This window comes from Pipistrellus kuhlii, unplaced genomic scaffold, assembly GCF_014108245.1.
Source record: "Pipistrellus kuhlii isolate mPipKuh1 unplaced genomic scaffold, mPipKuh1.p scaffold_m20_p_9, whole genome shotgun sequence".
NCBI lineage: Eukaryota > Metazoa > Chordata > Mammalia > Chiroptera > Vespertilionidae > Pipistrellus > Pipistrellus kuhlii.
The window spans coordinates 25,905,163-25,924,499 of NW_023425595.1; the positions used below are offsets into that span (position 1 = coordinate 25,905,163).

At 46.2% G+C, this 19,337-nt stretch overlaps 1 protein-coding gene across 10 annotated transcripts in view; it reads right to left on the bottom strand.

Annotated features, from left to right (window-relative positions):
• MICAL2 (microtubule associated monooxygenase, calponin and LIM domain containing 2) overlaps positions 1 to 19,337 on the bottom strand; it is a 195,337-nt gene that overhangs the window by 127,152 nt on the left and 48,848 nt on the right. For all 10 annotated transcript variants that reach the window (XR_006740833.1, XM_045577654.1, XM_045577653.1 and 7 more), the window contains exon 3: positions 18,722 to 19,062. Coding sequence is in view for 9 of the 10 variants with exons in the window: in XM_045577654.1 (XP_045433610.1) it covers positions 18,722 to 18,985 (264 nt within the window). In the remaining variant the exon portion in view is untranslated. The remainder of the gene's footprint in view (positions 1 to 18,721; positions 19,063 to 19,337) is intronic.

A 19,337-nucleotide genomic window follows, 5' to 3' on the forward strand; every position in this document is an offset into this window, starting at 1 on the left:
CTGGGGGGAGACAACCTCCCCTAAACTGATGTTAAGAGCTCCCATCATCTATGCTGGACCCCCCTGAACTGCCCCATGCTCAGAGGCAGTCAGGTCCCACTCACTGCACTCCCACTGAGCACCTGAGTGGGAGAGAGGCTCATTCTCTTGCAGCATTTCCCCTGAAAGGAGCTGTCATCCCTCCAGTGGGTAAACTGAGGCCCAGAGACTGAAAGCCAGCCTGTGTTCTTCCCTAGAGAGGAAGGAATAGACGAAGCAAGAGGGGAGTGTGTGTGTGTGTGTGTGTGTGTGTGTGTGTGTGTGTGGTGTGTGATGTGTGTAATATAATAACCCCAAAGGGGAAGGTTACCTAAGTATTTACACACACACACACACACAATGCATGTGAAAGGGGCTTTATAATAAAGCCTTTTTACAAATGATAGCTGTTATTAGATTTACTCTCACTGCAGAGAGTACACCGTCCTCCAGACACTCTTATGGACCTACTTCCAAAGGGTACTACCCTGTTCCCTGAAAATAAGACAGTGTCTTATATTAATTTTTTCTCCCAAAGTTGTGCTAGGTCTTATTTTCAGGGGATGTCTTATCTTTCCATGCGCTAGGTCTTATTTTCAGAGGGTATCTTGTTTTCGGGGAAACACGGTACTTCTAAGGCTCACTTACAGAGTTCCTGTAGTTTGTTAATCAACTAAGTCCCTCCCCAACCACTCCCCCCACCAAAAAAAGCCATGAGTAACCTCTGCTTCATCCCTGTGAGGCAAGGTTTGTTTGTTTTTCAAAACCCTCTTTTTAAGTGCTGGAAAGCTCTCTGCCTCTTTGCACAGTTTCCAGTAAACCTGCCCCACTTACTCCCCTGAAGACAGCCTCCTCAGCAGCTTCCACTTCCCACGCAAAGTGGGATCAGGAAGCCCCAGCCAGCGCCTGGAACCGGACCCACTTCCAGCTCCCACTTCCAGTACACCTCTGCTAAGCACCTACTATGTGCCTGGGGAGCATTCCATACATGCTGAGGAAGGTATAGAATTTCGCAGGCCCTGGCAGGATGTTGGAAATATGATTGCAGACAGTGGGTGGGGTTCAATGGGAGGCAGTTCAGAGGAAGCATGGCAGGGGGGAGGGGTGTCACCCAGTCTTCTCCAGGCCTCGGAGATCCTAGAGCTTCTCCTTTTTCACATCCTATATGTATGTGGGTCTGGACATCCTCCTGCCTCCCCGGGAGAGCTGAGCAGCACAGTCAGGTCCAGCCTCTTCCAGCCTCAGTGTACTCACCAGTGGAATGTACATGGATGCGCAATAATATCTACCACATCAGATTGCTGCCAGGAGGCTGACTCCAGCCCCCGGCAACATAGCAGGGGCCAGTTGGAGCTGCCATCTGGAAGGAACAGGGCGGCTTAGAACAGAGGGGGAGAATGCGGACAAGGCAGGTCTTCTGGGTGGGGAAGTGCTTGGAACCGGTAAAGTGTGAACAGTTCCTCACCATTCCCTCTGGCACTAAACAACAGCCACGGGTTTTATTCCAGCAGCCACCCATTACTGAATGCCATTGCTTTATCGCCAGCATCTGGAACACTAGGACATGGCTATCATGACCGCTCATGAGTGCGCGCGCGCGTGTGCGTGCGTGCGTGTGTGTGTGTGTGTGTGTGTGTGTGTGTGTGTTGGATGAAAGTGAACAATGCTCTAAGCCCTTTACCAAGAACATGTCATATAAGCAGGACTCTTGAGGGAGGCAGGTGAGGAGGCCAGCCTTTGGCCTTCAGCCTTTGGATAACTCTCTGGGCCACAGGAAGCCTGCCTTCCTCTCCTCCTGCCACAGAAAGGCCCAGGGCAGAGAGATTTGAGGGCCCACCTACCCGGGAGGCAGAGAGGTGGGAATAACCGCACCGACCTCTGAAAAGACCCCGGGGCCCAGTGCGGGCTAACTACCCATGTTACTAACGCCCAAGTTAAGCTCCACCCAATGCCCCTCCCTCGGCACATACAAGTGGGGGGGTTCCTAGATTCATTCCCCCACCAAGCTCATTCTTGTGCCAGTACAAACACGGAAGGCCCGGGAGTGGGCACTGTTCTAGGTGCTTTACGATATTAATTTATTCAGGTCTCACACTCACCTAATTAGAAGACAGACCTCAGAGAGGTTTAATACAATGTCTGGAATGTATTTGTGAAACTTCTCAGAGAGCCCAGACATTTCATCACAAAATCCAAATGTCAGACATTCTTAGTGACAGATGACAGGGCAGGACACCAGGAGGTAGGTATCCCCAAGACACACAGAGACCAGCCCTTACCCAGGCAACCTCTCCCGGCTGGAACTTGAGAGAAGCAGCAGAGCACCAAAGCTGTAGCCTCCGTGGGCAGGAATGCCCCTGGGATGCAGATCCTGTACTTAATCCCTAGGGAGAAGGCTAGCAAGGAGCAGCTCCTGGGGTAGGAGACAGGCAAGTGATAAAGAGCCACACTGTTCAGATTCCTTTCCCCCCCTACAAACAGTACTAATGACCCACGTGCATCAGGCACTGTTCTAGGTGCTTTATGATATTAATTTATTCAGGTCTCACATTCACCTAATTAGTTGGGCATCATTATCTTCCCCATTTTACAATGGAGGGAATTGAGGCACAGAAAGGTTAAGTGAGATGCAAACCCAGGGTGGTCTGACTTCAAAGACCATGCTCTCTGGCACTGCCCCACACCCACACCACCATCCCACTTCTTGGCATGAGAAAGTGAAAGCCTTAAGGGCAGTCTGTCTCAGTGGAACCCTAGGAACACCTAACTCTCCTATGTTCAGGGGCAAGAGGTTCCCTCTCACCTCAACTGCTCCCTGTTGGCATGCTGCCAGTGGTCCTAAAAACACAAGACGTGCCATCAAACCCTATTAGCTCATCACAGTCTGAGAAACATTTGCTTCCTCCCACTCCATTCCTGCTCGGGCCTGTGCAAAGCAGAGGGGGTCCGTGCTGGGCTCGGAGGTGGAGCGGAGGATCTATGTCAGGACTGCAACAGGAAAGAGGACATGCTGAATATGAACAATGGTCCTCCAATCGGATGCTCGGGGAGTGAGTCTCTAGCTCTCATGTTAACAAATAGTGCAGCCATCAGCCAGGCAATACCATATGTGTTCACCTACTCTAAGAACTGAGTTGGGGTAGAATATGGTTCCAAAGACAATTAAACGATGAAAAAAACAAAACTGCAATATAAGTTATCTGAACCCAGTGATCACAAAGCCCTTTTCTGATTCACAGCTTAATTAAGAAAAACAATAAAGGAGCAGGATATGATTTCATGATGGCATCCAGCCACGTCCCCCCTACTCCTCACTTCCTGTACAAGAAGCCTGCCATCACTTTAGCACCTTCGCACCAAGACAATAGGCTCCACGTTTCCATCCAAGAACAGTCTGCTTGAAACAACAGATGGAGAAGCAGCGAGAGTGGATGCCGGCCTGCAGGGCCGCTGAGGACGTGCTGAATGGTTTTCCCAGGTCTGCTATCAGCTGCTCCAGACACTAAGGGTAGGGACTGTTCTTAGAACATGTTCCACCTCAGACCCTCTCCTGGGCACCCGGGGGAGCGGGAGATGGGCCTACGCATTCCTAACCCGTGAGCTCAGCCTGGAGGTGAGCCAGGGAACACCACGGTGGTCAGGGAAGGCCAGGGGGTCTGAGCCCCCGCTTCTCACTGCGGCTCCAGGGACGGGCCCTGGCAGTCCCAAGGCGTAAACACCAGCTCAGACTGGAACAATTGGCTATCTGATTAGACCTTAATTAAATGAGAGACACAGATACAACACAGAAGACAGACCGCAGAGAGGCCATCGACTAAAACCTCCCTCATGTCACACCAGAGCAGGGAGGAAGGGAGAGCGGAATTCATGCTTTTGAGGACTTCCTATGAGACAGAAATGAGTCTTTGGGTGTTACAGTGGAGAGGTATGCTGTAACACTGCTGTTTTACCGACGAGGAAATGGGACTTACAAACTAGGAAATGCAGGAGCAGAGATTTGACCCAGATCCATCCTAGGCTCTTCCCAGCATGCCCCACGGCCACACACAGGCAGACCTCTGACAGCTCCTGACCCTTAGCTCCCAGCCATTTCATCAGACCAGGGATCCTTGACCCTTTTTATGTCATGGTCACTTTGAAAATCAGGTAAAGTCTATGGATGCCTTCTCAGAATAATATACTTAAAGGCATAAAATGCAACATTTAACGTATCTAAGAATATGTTAGACAATAGGTCTAATTGCAGGTTTAATACCTTATATAATTTCCAAATAGTAGTGAGTGTAAGTCAGAGCTATATCTCTAACAACTGCCAGGATAAATGAAAATATCTGTGACTCCCATTAGTGACAATCCACAGCCACTCCCCTTGTAGGTTTGCTGCTTACATTCATGATTGGGGGAAACGCTACATGTCAGTTACAGTCTAGTGAGAGTAAAGATCCCCCCCCCCATCCGAGTTTACAGACTCCTGAAAATTAATAAAAACAAACACCAAAAACAAAAACAAACAAAAATACCCTGTAACAATGAGATACAGCTACAGAATGGCCAACATGCAGAGCACAGACAACACCAAACGTTGGCACCGATGCGGAGCCACAGGACCGCTCACTCATCGCTGGGAGAAATGCAAACTGGTAGAGTCCCTTTGGAAGACCATTTGGTGGTTTCTTACAAAACTAAACATACTCTTACCATACAATCTAGCAATCTGGCTCTTGGGCATTTCCCCCAAAAGTTGAAAGCTTATGTCCACACAAAAACCCACATGAGCAGCTTGATTCGTAATGGCCCAAACTTGGAAGCAGCCAAATGTCCTTCAGTAGGAGAATGGATAAGTAAATTGTAGTACATTCAGGCAATAGAATATCATTCAGCCCTCAGAAGAAATGAACCAGCAAGCCATGAAAAAGACATGGAGGAATCTTAAGTGCATATTACTAAGTGAACGAAGTAAGTCTGAAAAGGCTATTTATGATATGATTTCAACTATAAGACATTTTAGAAAATAATGTGAAAAAACTATGGAGAGAATAAAAAAAAGATCAGTGGTTGGCAGGTTTGGGAAAGGGAGGAGAGGGATGCAGAGGCAGAGCACAGAGGACTTTTAGGGCAGTGAAAATACTCGGTATGATATTATGATGATGGGTACATGTCATTATACATGTGTCCAAACCCACAGAATGTACACCACCAAGTGCAAACCCTAAGGTAAACTACAGATTTGGGGGGATCCTGAGGTCAATGTAGTTTCATCAGTTGTAATCAAGTGTGGGATGTCGAGAATGGGGGAGGCTATGCATGTGTGGGGAGCAGTAGTGTATGGGGAATCTCTGTACCTTCCCCTCAATTTTACTGTGAATCTGAAACTGTTCTAAAAAAAAAACAAAACAAAAAAACAAAAAACCTCAAAACATGCCAGACCAACATTGCCATGAATTACCAACAAGGAGGGCTTACATAAAGCTTTAGGAAAGTGGGTACCCTCAATTTGCAGATTTGAACATTTTGGCTTCAAAGTTAAACCTTAAAGCAAGTTAGTCACATTCACCTAGCACATATTTGAGTTTCTAGATTATTGTAATTGGAGAGAAGGCAAAACAAGTTGTTAACTATTTTATTTGAAACTCCCTATTTTAAGTCTGTGTAAACAAAACAAAATAAATGAGATGCTGACACTAATCTAAGGCTGAAAATGCCATGCTTCACCCAAAATTTCAAACTGCTTCGGCCATCAAGAGCTTCATGGCACCAGGACATTAGCTGAGAACCTCTCATTGGCAAATACTGAAATACGAAGTTCTAAAATCATAAATACGAAGGAAGGCTGTTGTCCACCTTGAATATTTCAGGCATTGTTTCTTTTGAAAATAAAGGTCAGACTAATGTCTGAGCCTCCCTGTATCCTTAACCCCCAATACTAAGCATTGAAAACATTGTGTGGTTGGAGGTACAATGGATTTCAAATCTGTCTGAGAGCCGCTGTCTACTCTGAAGTCCTCAAACACAGTCAAACACCTGGGTGCTAGAACCTCGGAGCCCTGGTTTTACACATTCTTTCATTCTTCTCTTTATGTCGTGGAATTCCTGGGTTTATTGCCTGACGTTCCAGGCAAGTTTTGATGTTTATTGAAATTTCTGAAATTATTGCCTTGAAATCCCAGGCAAGTCCTTTATCCCAGTTAAGCCTGTTTCCTCATCTGTAAAGTGGGGACGATAATGCCAGCCCTTTCACCTCACAGAGTGATGGCGAGAAGCAGATGAGATACTGCATGCAAAACTGCTTTGTGAGCAGAAAAGCTTTCTGCCATAGTGATGCAGACTCCAACGAGCCATAAAGCCACCCAGTGTGATCTGGGGCTCCGGAAGGGAAAAATACCAGAGGCTCCTGAAAGCACGAGAAGGGGTCATAAATCCACGCCATCCACACCTGTCGCCCAGCTCAGCGGCGGCAGCAGAGAGGCCAGTGACCTGCTCTTCACGGAATACCTTCCCGCCAAGAAAATGTGAAAACGTTTTCACATTTCACTGGGAGAGGCAAGACCTCTTAAGCCTCAGGTTTACAATTTCTTGCAAAGGAGCATAACTCACATTCTCCCCTCCTGCAAGGACCAGGGCTCATGCTGACCCCCAGGAGCCTCTCTAGGGAGAATGATTTCAAGGAGACGGTGACTGGCCACGTCCCGTGTCTGAAAACGACCGTGTAGATGAGGTACAAAGGTAGACATGGGCTGGGTTTGCTCCAAGGCCCCAGAGACCCCTAAGAGAGCATTTCCACTGGCGCAGTGAGAAGGAAGCCAGGTCACAGCGGTCGGGAACAAGAGGAGAGGAAGCCACGGGAGCAAGGAGGATAGAGATGATCATCCCCAAGAATTTGGTAGAGAAGGAAAAGAAGAAACAGTGGTGATGATACTGGTTTTCGTGAGAAGTAGGATGGCTACTTACAGGCACAGGCTGAAGGGTAGAGAAGCAGACAAAGGATGGCAACAACTTAAGGCAGAAAACAGGCTGAGCTTTCTAAAAAGGCTGCTCTGGCAGCACTAAGAGGCGCAGACAGGTTTTAAAAATGGGTCAAAACTCTTGTGTCACAATCTAACAGGATCATTTCAAGAAGGAGAAAGGGGTCGTTAAAAGCAGCCATGACTTTAAATGCTTTATGGGCATTTCACGTGTAACCTTCATCCCAGCCTTATGAAATAAGAACTGTTATTATTATTATTATTATTATTATTATTCCCATTTCCTAGATGAAGAAACAGAAGCTCCAGGAGGCAAGGTCACACTACTTAGTTAGTACACAGTGATGCTGCTAATCAAGGAGAGTTCTTAAAATAAAGCCTAAGCTTGTGACAACGGCCTCCATGCAAGGCCCTTGGATGACCTGTGTCCTGTCACGCCACCGCCCTACCTCATCCTGGACCGCTTTCCCCTTTGCTCACTTCACTCCCGCTCCCTCTGGGCTGCCTGGCTGCTTCTCCCAACTAATGGAGAGCTTTCCCACCCCAGGGCCTTTGCACCAGCTGTTTGCTGTCTGGCGGCTCCTCATCTGTATATCTCGGTGTAAATGTCAGCTCCTTGACACCCTGCCTGGAACCAACTCCCCTCCTCCAGGTCTCTGTATCACAGCATCTACAACACAATGTCTCTCTTGGGATGTCATAACAGAATGATATTTGTATGTTTCTGTTCTGCCCCGACTGGATAGGAAGAAAGCTCCATGATTATAGGGGTCTTCACTGCTGCCTTCATCCTTCTTGCTCATGCCCAGAGAACTGGCACTTAGCAGTCACTTAATGAGTAGGTGAACAAATAAACTCATAAACAATACTCCTCCTTGGGTAGTGTTAAGGGCTATGGACATTCTGGAGGACTTTTCCTTCCAGATCAGAATGCCCAGGTCTGCCCTAACCTGGGCAGCAAGGCTGGTCTATGGGGAAAGAGCAAGCAGCTCATCTAAGCCATGACAAGCACAGGATGCAATAAATTCCTTTGGCCTGAGAAGGTTGTTATTCACAGAAGGGAGAGACTCCCATCTACCTTGTCTGTTTTCACCTCTGAGATTGCACAATTCTTTCCATGAGGAAGTCCTATCACGTGGCTCTCCACTCAAAAGCCTCCTGGGACTTGACATCTCATTCAGAGTAAGCGTCCTTCCAGGGCCCTCAAGACCTGCCCCTCCCCACCACTCCCTTCCTAGATCCTTCTCTTCGCACCACACCTGGCTCCTGCCAGTCCCATCGAACTCCTTGCCGTTTCAAGAGCACGCTGAGCACACTTGCTTGTCAGCATCTCTGAGCCTGTGTTGTTGCCCTTGTGTAGGCTCCTCTTCCCTCAGAGCCACACACTCACATCCTCACTTCCTTTAGGCCGCTGCTCAAATGTTACCATCTTTCCAGCATGTGCAATATAACACAGCAACCGCCTCTGCTCAGGGCACCCACGTCTCCCACAGCTTGCTTTATCTCCTCCCTAGCACTATCCACTACACATACACACAAACACCTGTGTGCACCTGCACGCTCACACATGCTCACGCCACACTTCTTTGTTTATGCTGTCTCTCACTGAGGAAAACAGGAACTCCAAGAAGGCAGAAATTTTGTCTGTTTTTTCTTTTCTTTTTACTACTATATCCCTGGTGCCCGACATGTATGTAGTAGATACTCAAGGATTTAGAGATGTCAATTTAAAAAAATAAGTGGACCCATCAATTCCACTTCTGGAAATACACCCAAAGAAATCTCAAACACTAGTTCATAAGAATATATGCACCCTTATGTTCACTGCAGCACTATTTACAGTAGCCAAGATTTGAGGGCAGCCCAAGGACCCATCAGTAGGTGAGTGGACAAAAAAAGCTGTGGTACATTTACATAGCGGAATACTACTTGGCTATAAAAAGGAAAGAAAACTTACCTTTTGTTACAGCATAGATGGACCTGGAGAGTATTATGCTAAGTGAAATAAGCCAGTCAGAGAAAGACAAGTACTGTATGATTTCACTTATATGTGGAATCTAACCAACAAAATAAACTAACAAACATAATAGAAATGGACTCACAGATACAGAACTGACTAAAAGCTGTCAGAGGGAGTGGGGTTCAAGGGGCTGAATGAAAAAGGTGAAGGGATTAAGTAAAAAAAAACAAACTCATAGACGCAGACAACAGTATGGCGATTACCAGAGGGAAAGGGGGCTGGGGGAGAGAGACTAGGGTAAAGGGATAAATAGTGATGGAAGGAGACTTGACTTGGGGTGGTAAACGCACAATACAGATGGCGTATTATAGAATTGTATACCTGAAACCTATATAATTTTATTAATCAATATCACCACAATAAATACAATAAAATTAAAAAATAAGAGTAAGTGGCAACAACATGGTGGTTCCTAAAAAAGTTACATACAGAATACCCATATGACTCAGAAATTCTACTCCTAGGTATATACCCAAAATAACTGAAAACGGGAACCCAAACTGATATCTATTTGACAGTGGTCATTGGAGCATTACTCACAATAGCCAAAAGAAGGAAACAACTCATATCCAACAAATGAATGGATAAACAAAATGTGGAACATACATAATTATTATTCAGCCTTAAAGAGGAAGGGAAGCCCTAACTGGTTTGACTCAGTGGATACAGCATTGTCCTGCAGACTGAGGGTCCCAGGTTCGATTTTGGTCAAGGGCATGTACACATCCCCAGTAGGAGATGTGCAGGAAGCAGCTTATCAATGTTTCTCTCTCTCATCAATGTTTCTAACTCTCTATCCATCTCTCTTACTCTCTGTAAAAAAAAAAAAATCAATAAACTATATATATATAGTTTTCTTTTTTTTTTTAAGAGAAGGGAATACTGACTCATTCAGCAACGTGGATGAACTTTGAAGACATTATGTTAAGTGATAAGCCAATCACAAAAGGACAAATACATCTGATTCCACTTATATAGACTAATTCCAGACGCAGGAAGTAGAACAGTGATTGCGAGGCATGGAGGAGAAGGGAGAGTGGGGGATTATTGTTTAATGGGTACAGTTTGGCATGATGACAAATGTTGGAGAGATGGATGGGGTGAAAGTTGCACAACAATGTGGACATACTTGATGCCACTGAACTATGCACTGAAAAATCAGGTGTGATGGCTGCTTCCTGTGATGACAAAGTGACAAGCAAGAGGGAAAGCCTAGAGCTGCACTTTATCATTCGAAAGCCACTCATCACGGTGGCTTTCTGAGCATTTGAAATGTAGCTGGTCTGAAGGGGATGAGCTGTAAAAACACAGAATTTCAGAGCCTTGATCATAATAATTTTTTTAAAAGGATGGAAAATATCTTAACCATATTTATATTGACTACATGTTGAAATTATAGAATTGTGGATATATTAGGTTAAATAAAATATATGATCCTCCTCGTTCATAGGTTGACACTTAACCACTGAGCCATGCTGGCCAAGCTACTATTAAAATACATTTCACCATTTCTTTGTACTTACTTTTTTAATGTAACCACTAAAATTTTTTAAATTACACATGTGGCTTGCATTCTATTTCTATTGGTCAGCATTGGCCTAGAGAGTTACAAATAACATAGCCACTGAACCTCCAGACACCATCTCTGTCCAGATGTCTGGTTAAAAAAATAAGCCCCCATTGACTGAAGTCTCTGCAGTCAGCTGTCAGTTACTGGCAGCAGAGTTACCTCCATTACTTGGCTCCGTGACCAGCCCTGGACCTGCCCTGTGGTGGGGCTGACCTTAGCCTGGCGCCCCACCCACCTGAGCAGGAGGGAGGCAGATATATGAACACTAAGTGGAAAAATTCCTTGCCATGTAATACACTGATCACCAAGAGGTTTTTTATTATTAAAAAAAAAAAGCCAAACAGAGCAAGAATCTCTGATGATCAGGAAAGAGGGCAGCCAGGGGATTCCTCCCAGTCTGGGAACCAGAACACGAAGCCTTCATGGTTTCCTTTTGCCCTGCCTCATGGCGCACATATATTTGGATAATTTTAGCCAGAGATTCCCGAAGGCCCTGTGCAACCCTGGGTGGGCCAGGAACTACAAGAGGATTTTCTTTTCTTCTCCAAGAAAAAGAGGGCCCAGCCCTCCAGCCTCCCAGGCATACTGGCTGACTTCCCCATCCCCCTTGTAAACACCACAGTAGCCAGATGCTAGTCAAAACCCAGACAAGGCTGTGGTCATCATCCCACCACAGGAAAAGGATGCTTAGATGCAAATTTGGAGAGATGCTTAGATACGGAAATAAAGGGATTGGCTGGTACTGGCTCACCCAGTACAGCTCCAGAAAGAACCACAGATGTTTTATGTAGGACACACTTTGTACAGCTCTTGAGCTGCAGAGATCATTCACCCAGTCCCTGAACAGCTTCCCTACGCCAACCCTAGTGCTGGGTGCTGGATGGAGGTATAGGGATAAGCCAGACATGGTCCCAGTCTTCAGATTGCTTACAGTGAATGTAAAAGGAACACCTGCCCACTCCCCCATCCCCCCACTCCCAAAAGCAATACATGAAGGACACTGATCAGTAACATCTGGTAGGACCAGACTCTGGGAACCCAGACTAGGAATGGCATAAAGAAGGGGGGAGTAGAGAGGAGGACAGGAAGGGCTTCCTGGAGAAGGTGGTGATGTTTACTAAACTCAATCATAAAGAGAACAAGTTCGCTAAGCCACGGCTCTAAGCTTCCGTTCTTTGATAAAATTTTGAAGAGCAAAGTATACACTTGTATTTGATCCTCTTTTAAAGAACATTCATCTTCACTGGTAAACTTTTTTTTCTGTTGTTGTTCCTCACTCAAGGATATCTTTCCATTGATTTTTTTTTTTTTTTTTTATTTATTTATTTATTTTTTTTTTTTTTTTTTTTTTTTTAGAGCAAGTGAAAGGGAGGGAGAAACATCAATGCGGTTGCCTCCCTCTCGTGCCCCAACCAGGGCCAGGGATCAAACCCAGAACTCAGGTACATGCCCTTGACCCAGAATCACACCCAAGACCCTTCGGTCCATGGGCCAACACTCTAACCACTGAGCACCGGCCAAGTTTACATTAAGTAAACTTCTTAATGAAACCACGTGTATGTAAGTATTTTTTCAACTACAAAGCGCTATGCAAGTGTTGGGTGTAACAGTAATGAAATTGCTGTGACTGTAATGATCACAGGCTGGCAGATCCCTACCATATTCCTGCTGGACCACTCTTCACGTAGTGGCTCTGTTCAAGGCCACCAGCCAGACTCCAGGACCCCAAGGGTGTCATCCCAAAGCCTCGTAGGCAAGGCCAAGGAAATCCAAGTAGCCAACATCCCACACTGGTAGCCCCTTTTATAGAAGGGCTCCCCTTAGCCTTCTCTGGTACTATTGGTGGGAGTGTCCACAGGAAGAGCCCAAGTGGTAGAACTTGGCCATGCCTGTAATACTGTCAGTATCATACTGTCACAGGTATGACGTACCTTTGACTCCGATATTCTCACAAGCTATCTCATAACTATGGTTTCATGTCCATACAGAGCATGTATGAGGAGGTATACTGCAGCTCTGTTTAAAGTGGCAATAGACTGGAAGCAAGCTAAGCAGTTATACAAATTCTGATCTAGCCATAAAATGGGAAGCCTTCAAAATAATAAAAGGATGGATTAGTGGCCCATGAACTGATACAAAACAATCTCTAACATATCAATATAATTTTGAGTGACCAAAAGCAAGATATACAACTAATATATGTGAAATATCCATTAAAAATAAGGGGAATGCACGCATCCATATGCACATGTGTGCACGCGCGCGCACACACACGTGCACACACACATAGAGGCTCCCAGGAAAGGCACAGGAAATGGGATACTGGCTGCCTCTTGGGAGGGGACCTGGGGAAGACATTTCTTTCTACAGTACACTTTCTCGTATTATTTTTTTTATCATTAGCATCATTTCTCTTTTTAATTAGAGGAAACTAATACTTTTTTTTCTGAAGAGGACAAAGGAGTCTTTATAATTGTTGTAGTAATAAAATGAACTACAGTGAACCCAGACTAACCACTTCCTATGAAGACAGCCAAATAAAGAGTTGGGTGTTTTGTTTTTTCTCAATTCAGTTTAATATTGTTGAGACTGAATTTACTCAAGTTCAAATATAATATCCAACGCACACATTCACGCACACCCACAGGCTCCATGTGGCGTTGTGGTGACTAGTGTAATCATTAGCACAGCCTGACTGTAATCTAGGCTTGCCCGTGTCTAAGGCTGCAGTGCCAGGAGTGCGTTGTCAGGTAAGTGGACAGATGCAGAGTTCATCTAAGATTCTTGTTCTACTGGAACAGAATTTCACACCCTGGAGACCATCCTCTGCCCTATTCGCAAGTGTCCATATTAGGTAAAGCCGTGCTTGATGGGGCCCAGTCGGTGCACGGGAGCCTGGCTTTGGGGGCTATGGCGGGTGATTTCAGAGGCCTGGAATGTCAGATAGGCTTATCTAGGCCAGGAGATAGCAGACTTCCTCTCCAGCTTCACCCTCCCAACCTCCCACCCAACTTCCTACCTCCCTCTGGAGCTCAGGAACCACATAATGAGTTGGGCTGCATGCATGACCCAGTCTGGTCTACCCCCCCTCTGAGGAGCCACTGCAGAAGCAAAAATGGGCAAGGGCCAGGTTCAGGTGCAAAAGGTGTGGGGTGACCCTACTGGATTCTCAAAAAATGCAGACATTTCCTTTTCTCAAGTGAGTGAAAGAGTCTCCATGATACAGGTTCGCCCCATTTCTGCTGGTGATAAAAGAGTCCAGGACTCATTTCCTGCACGCAGGTTGGTATGGCGATGATATACAAATGGCTTCTACCCTGAATCAGTTAGCTGTAATTAATGAGCCATCTCAGGGAGACTTGTGGAAAAAAACCCTGGACTGGGAATCGGGGCTCATCCTCAATGGTATGGTCTCCCAGGTCCTCAGTGTGATTACAGGATCCAGTCTTCAGCACATGGCCCCAGGAGGCCTTTCTCTCTGGTTTCCTCCTACCACCCACCCATTCTGCTCTCTCTAGCTCTCACCTTCTCCCCTCTCCCCCCATGTATCTTCATTCCCTTTTCACCAGCAACCCTCTACCTAGTCCTAGATTGTATCTCTGCTTTGTGTTCCCTCTAGCTCTCCCCTCAGCGATGCAAGGCAAACTCCTATTTACCTGAATTTATTCAGGTTCAAATATAATATCCAACGCACACATTCATGCACACCCATGTGCTCCATGTGGCATTGTGGTGACTAGTGTAAACAGGCCTCAAATCATACCACCTCTTCCGGGAAACGTTTCTAGATGACCCCAATCACACATACTCCTCCTGTAGAACAGTGTACACACCTCTCTAATAGCACTTAGGATATTAACAATAATAATGGCTAAACATTTACTGATCACTTACTAGGTAGTATGTACTAGACATCAATTCTAAAAACATTTGACAAAGCGAACCTTCTTTAATTTTCATAGTCACTCCATGAAGAAAGTACTTCATTCCACAGAGAATGCTACTGAGGTTCAGAGATTTAAGTAAGTTCTCAGGGCCACAGAGATATTAAGTGGCTGATGGGTGCCTAGACAAGTGCCTGACACACAGTAGCTGCTCAATAATTATTCACCTCATAAATGGTTAAGTGAATAATTACAAAAATAATGGCATTTCTGTCTCCAGTATACAAAGTTCAAGTAAGAACTTCTTATTAATCTTTCACACTATCTCCCCTGTCAAACACCTACTAATGTGCAGGACAAGGGAAATATATAACAAATAAATTAGCAAAAATAAATAAATAAATAAATAAGCAAGCCAATAAATAGAGCCCAAGTCCTGTCAATGCTACCCACTAGCTTCAGACAAACACCTTTAGCTTGTTGGGCCCAGTTTGTCACCTGTCAAATAGAGTGACTGTATACAGCATTCTCTCAAGTTCCTTCCCTCAAGGTACACTGCCCAGCCAGTATGAGTCAGTGGTTGAGCATCAACCTATGAACCAGGAGGTCACAGTTCGATTCCTGGTCAGGGCACATGCCCGAGTTGCAGGCTCAATCTCCAGTAGGGGGCGTGCAGGAGGCAGCTAATCAATGTTTCTCTGTCATCATTGATTTTTCTCTTTCTCCCTCTTCCTTCTTCTCTTTGAAATCAATAAAAACCACATAGATTTAAAAAGGTACATATAAAATAAATGAACAGACTCCATGATTTTGTTGTTATGGCAACTCTCATATTAAATTATATCTCGCATTTTCTTTTGGGTATTTTCCCTGGGAGCATTACACAATTGGATGTGGCATTTGATCCAGGTACTGCCCTAATACAGAGCCAATAGCAGTCCTTAAAGAATACATTTGGCCTGATCCTTGGTTCATTCCAAGGTTCATATCCAAACAGATCACACCCAGGGAAAGAATGATTAAGTGACTGGCAAAATCCTCATAAATAATAGTTAATAACAAACAATGATCCCAAGTTAGATTAGTCAACCAGCACCTAAGCCACTTTAGTGAACTTTTAGGTCCTTCTTCCTGACCCTGGCACCTGAAGCCTTCTTCTCTAAACAGATTCTGGTCACTGATCTTCCCCCACCATCACCACCAACACACACACCCACGTGCATGCAAACATACATGCATGCACACACACACACATGCACATCCACACACACACACACACACACACTGCTGGCATGAAAGGAGCAGCATAGTTCTTAGCACATAGTAGGGACTGATAAATGCTTATGAAATGCTAAAACCCAGATCCACTCCAGGTGGGGCTAAAATGTGCCCACTTCAGCGCAAGGTCAGAATCCTGGCTGAATTTCATTCATTCCCACTCTTTGTATGGCTAATCAGGAGCTTGGCTGTTTGCCTGGGACCTGACACACCTGTGTCCCATGACGAGCCACTTGCATGCTAATGCCCAGCATTTCTTGTTTAGCTAATTAATGCTCAGCATCAAAGGGTACCTAAAGGAGGCATGTGAGCAAGACCGTATCTGTTCAGGTCCGAAGAGCAGGAGGACCGTGCTCTGTGTTTTGCTTGACTCACAGCAAGGAGTCTAAGTGCCAGGCTCTTAGCACCACCATTCCTGTGAGTCCAGGATGGAAAGGGCCTCTAGTGCAACCGGACTGCAAGTAAACAGTCACTGCGAAGCACACCTGTTGTTTATCTGTCTCTCCCCTCATGTCCTTGAGGACTGCTCCTCCCTCCCGTCAATCAGGCAATGCTTGAAAGGGCTGCCAAAGACAGTAGTCAGGTCCCCTGGCTTTGGCCTCAGTAACTGGCTCAGAGCTGAGCCCATAGCGATCCTTCCCCAGGACATTTTTCAATATTGAGCAGGAAGAGAAAGGTTCTAGCCTTCTGTGTCACGGCGCTATAAAGATATGAACGAGAGACTACCAATATAGGAAAAATCTGTCTGCAGGATGGAGGAATGGAGCCAAAGCAAAACACAACATCCAAAGATACATGGAAGGAGAAGGGTTGGGATAGACTTTGAGTGTCCGGGCCTTCCTGCTTATATAGTTTCTGAAATGTGCAGCTGAGGTGGCCTCACACAGTCACACTGTACTTAGAATTCATTTTCAAATGTATTTCCTACTCTTCAGGTAGTTTTTATGAGAAGGGCTATCACACATTTGTGATGTCTTTGTTCCTCCTCCTCAAAGGGTGTAAGAATTCCTGGGCAAGAATCACTCTTACTCAGCCTCACTCGCTGAAGATGTTAGTTCTTCCTCTTTGTAGCACAGGCGCCAATGGTGACCTGTCAACCACTGGATGTGAGGACTCTTCTGTTTCAAGCCATCAAAGCTTGTAAAATAGGGGCTGGCCAGACAGGCCAGGCAACCGGCTAGTCATTTTTAAAAGGAGGACATTTACATGGTGGTCAGCCCTCCATTCCATCCCTCTGCTGGCTGACTCCCTCTGAAGGTCTGTCTTCGGATCTGCAACAGAGCTCCCCAAAAGCTAGAAGGGGCAATGCATTTCCTGATAAAATAAAGTCTCTGAAAACTTTCCCGGAGAACACTGCAGTCCAGCCATCTGACTTCTATGGCACTTTTTTATTTTTTTCCTCATCTGAGGATGATGTTTTAGAGAGAAAAAAAAGGAAGAGAAAGTAACATCAGTCGGTTGCCTCCTGTACACTCCCTGACTGAGGATCAAACATGTAACCTAGATACATGCCTTGACCAGGAATTGAACTCACAATCTTTGATGTATGGGATGATGCTCCAAACAATTGAGCCACCCAGCCAGGGCTATGGCACCATGTGCAAGTACTGAGAATGGTAATGCTTTTGAAGCTAAAAGCTTCCCCTGCCTCTATGTCTGAGGAACTTGCCCAGTGTACTATGAACCACAAAGTTACAACAACTAGGAAGGGAGGTGCTGGGTGGGGCTGGCACCAAGGATACAGGCCCCACTCCTCCCCCCCTCCCTCCTTTCTTTAACACTTCCACCTCCTCTGTATAAGGCTAGAGCTTAGCAGGTTATGGGCTGGGTGGCTAGGGTGCTCTGGGCTGAAGCGATGGGTCTGATGCAATGCTCTTCCCAGGCCCCATACAGCTGTGCCTCCCAGCCTCGGAGGAGCTTGGCAGCTGTCTCCCCAGGGGCAAGGGAAAGCAGCCGTATCCCACGGTGGACTCAAAGGCTCCTCATCACCAAAACAAACACACAACAGTCCCGATCGCCATGGAGAGTTCAATCCTCTTGTCTGAGATTGGCACCGACTAGAATTCCAAGGGCTCTGGCTGCGCTATCTTCTGTGAGGTCTAAATACAGCATGCTCACTTTTAACCTAAACATCCAGTCTGGACCAGCGCCCAAGGCGGACAGACCCAAGGCCCGGCCAGGAAGTCGTGATTCCTGCCTGCCCATGAATCGATGGGTACTGCAGCGCTACCTGAGATGGGATGGGCTGGTCAGCCCCATTCACAGACGTTGTTATGGCCAAACAAGGGGGGAAGCAATCAGCTTGTGGAGGGTTAACCACAATTATGATCCAGAGCGGAGAAAAGCATGCTGCGGGAGAGGTGGGGAGGTGGGGAGGTTAGGAAAGAAGAGAAAGAGGGAGGGAGGAAAAGGCAGCCAGGACCAAAGACCTATTTCTTAGCCAGTTAAAGTCAGGGCATCTTTCTCAAATGTGTTCCCAGGGGAACAAACTCTCTAATTATGTGTCTCCACTAAATTTGGGGCTTAAGCTCTAGAATCAGATCAAGGTTGCCTCTAATTGTGTGACCTTGGGTTACATAATTGACTTTTCAGTTTCTATAGCTCTAAAATGGTCCAAAGGACTACTGTGCGTGTTCGACAAAACCATGTACCATGTACATTAAGAGGCTAGCACACAGATGTTGCTCCATAAACAGTAGCTACCAGCAGTAGTAATGGAAGTAGGATAATACCAAGCCTGCCTTTATGTTCTCTGCCTTGGAGAGGGCACAAGAAGAGTTGTTAAAGCCACCACGATAAGATGGAAACTCCCAATTAGAATACACGCGGACAAAGAAAACCTGCAACGGAGCAAGGCAATAAAACACACCCACGCCCACACCTGTTGAAAACCTTAGCATGTCCAAATGGCACCACCTTCCTACCCTCTCGGCAAGTCAGCTCATACGCCCCACCAGGGTAAGAAACGCCCACACGTGGGTTCCCTTACCTTGGTGTTCATACATGACTTCCCGCGCTTATACTCCTTGTGGGATCCACGCTTGTCCAACTTGTGCCACAGGGCTTTGGCCTTCCAGGAGGTCACCTTGGACTTGAGCTTGGAATAAAAGTTCCTGTGGTCCAGGGGGTCTAGGTCCAGGTGTCGCGTGAGGATGTTGAAGGCCTGGAGGGTGCCCTTGCATGTGGAAGCCTGGACAAAGTTCTCAAAAATCTGCCCGGCCTGGGTCTGCTTCTCGTCCTCGTTTTCCCCCATGGTTCAGGAGCCGTGTGGCGCAGTGGTGTGGAGAAGATGGAGGAGGACACCATGAAGGACCCAGAGGAACGTCACACCTGCAAAGGGAGGTGCAGGCAGAGGTGAGCTCCAAGAGTGGGCAGGGATGAGTGCTGGGAGAGCAAATAAAATTCCCTTAAGATACTAACCAATAGTACGTAATATAAAACATAAAAATCCATAGAAAATGTACAGCCATACTGTCTAACCTGGCGATGCTGCCTGCTGGCAACCTCTCCCCACTCCTCTCCCTGGCTGACAAGAACCAGATAGCTCTGAGCTATAGCTGGCTGATGTCAACATTGTTGCCTGGTCAATTTTGCTGTGAGCCAGA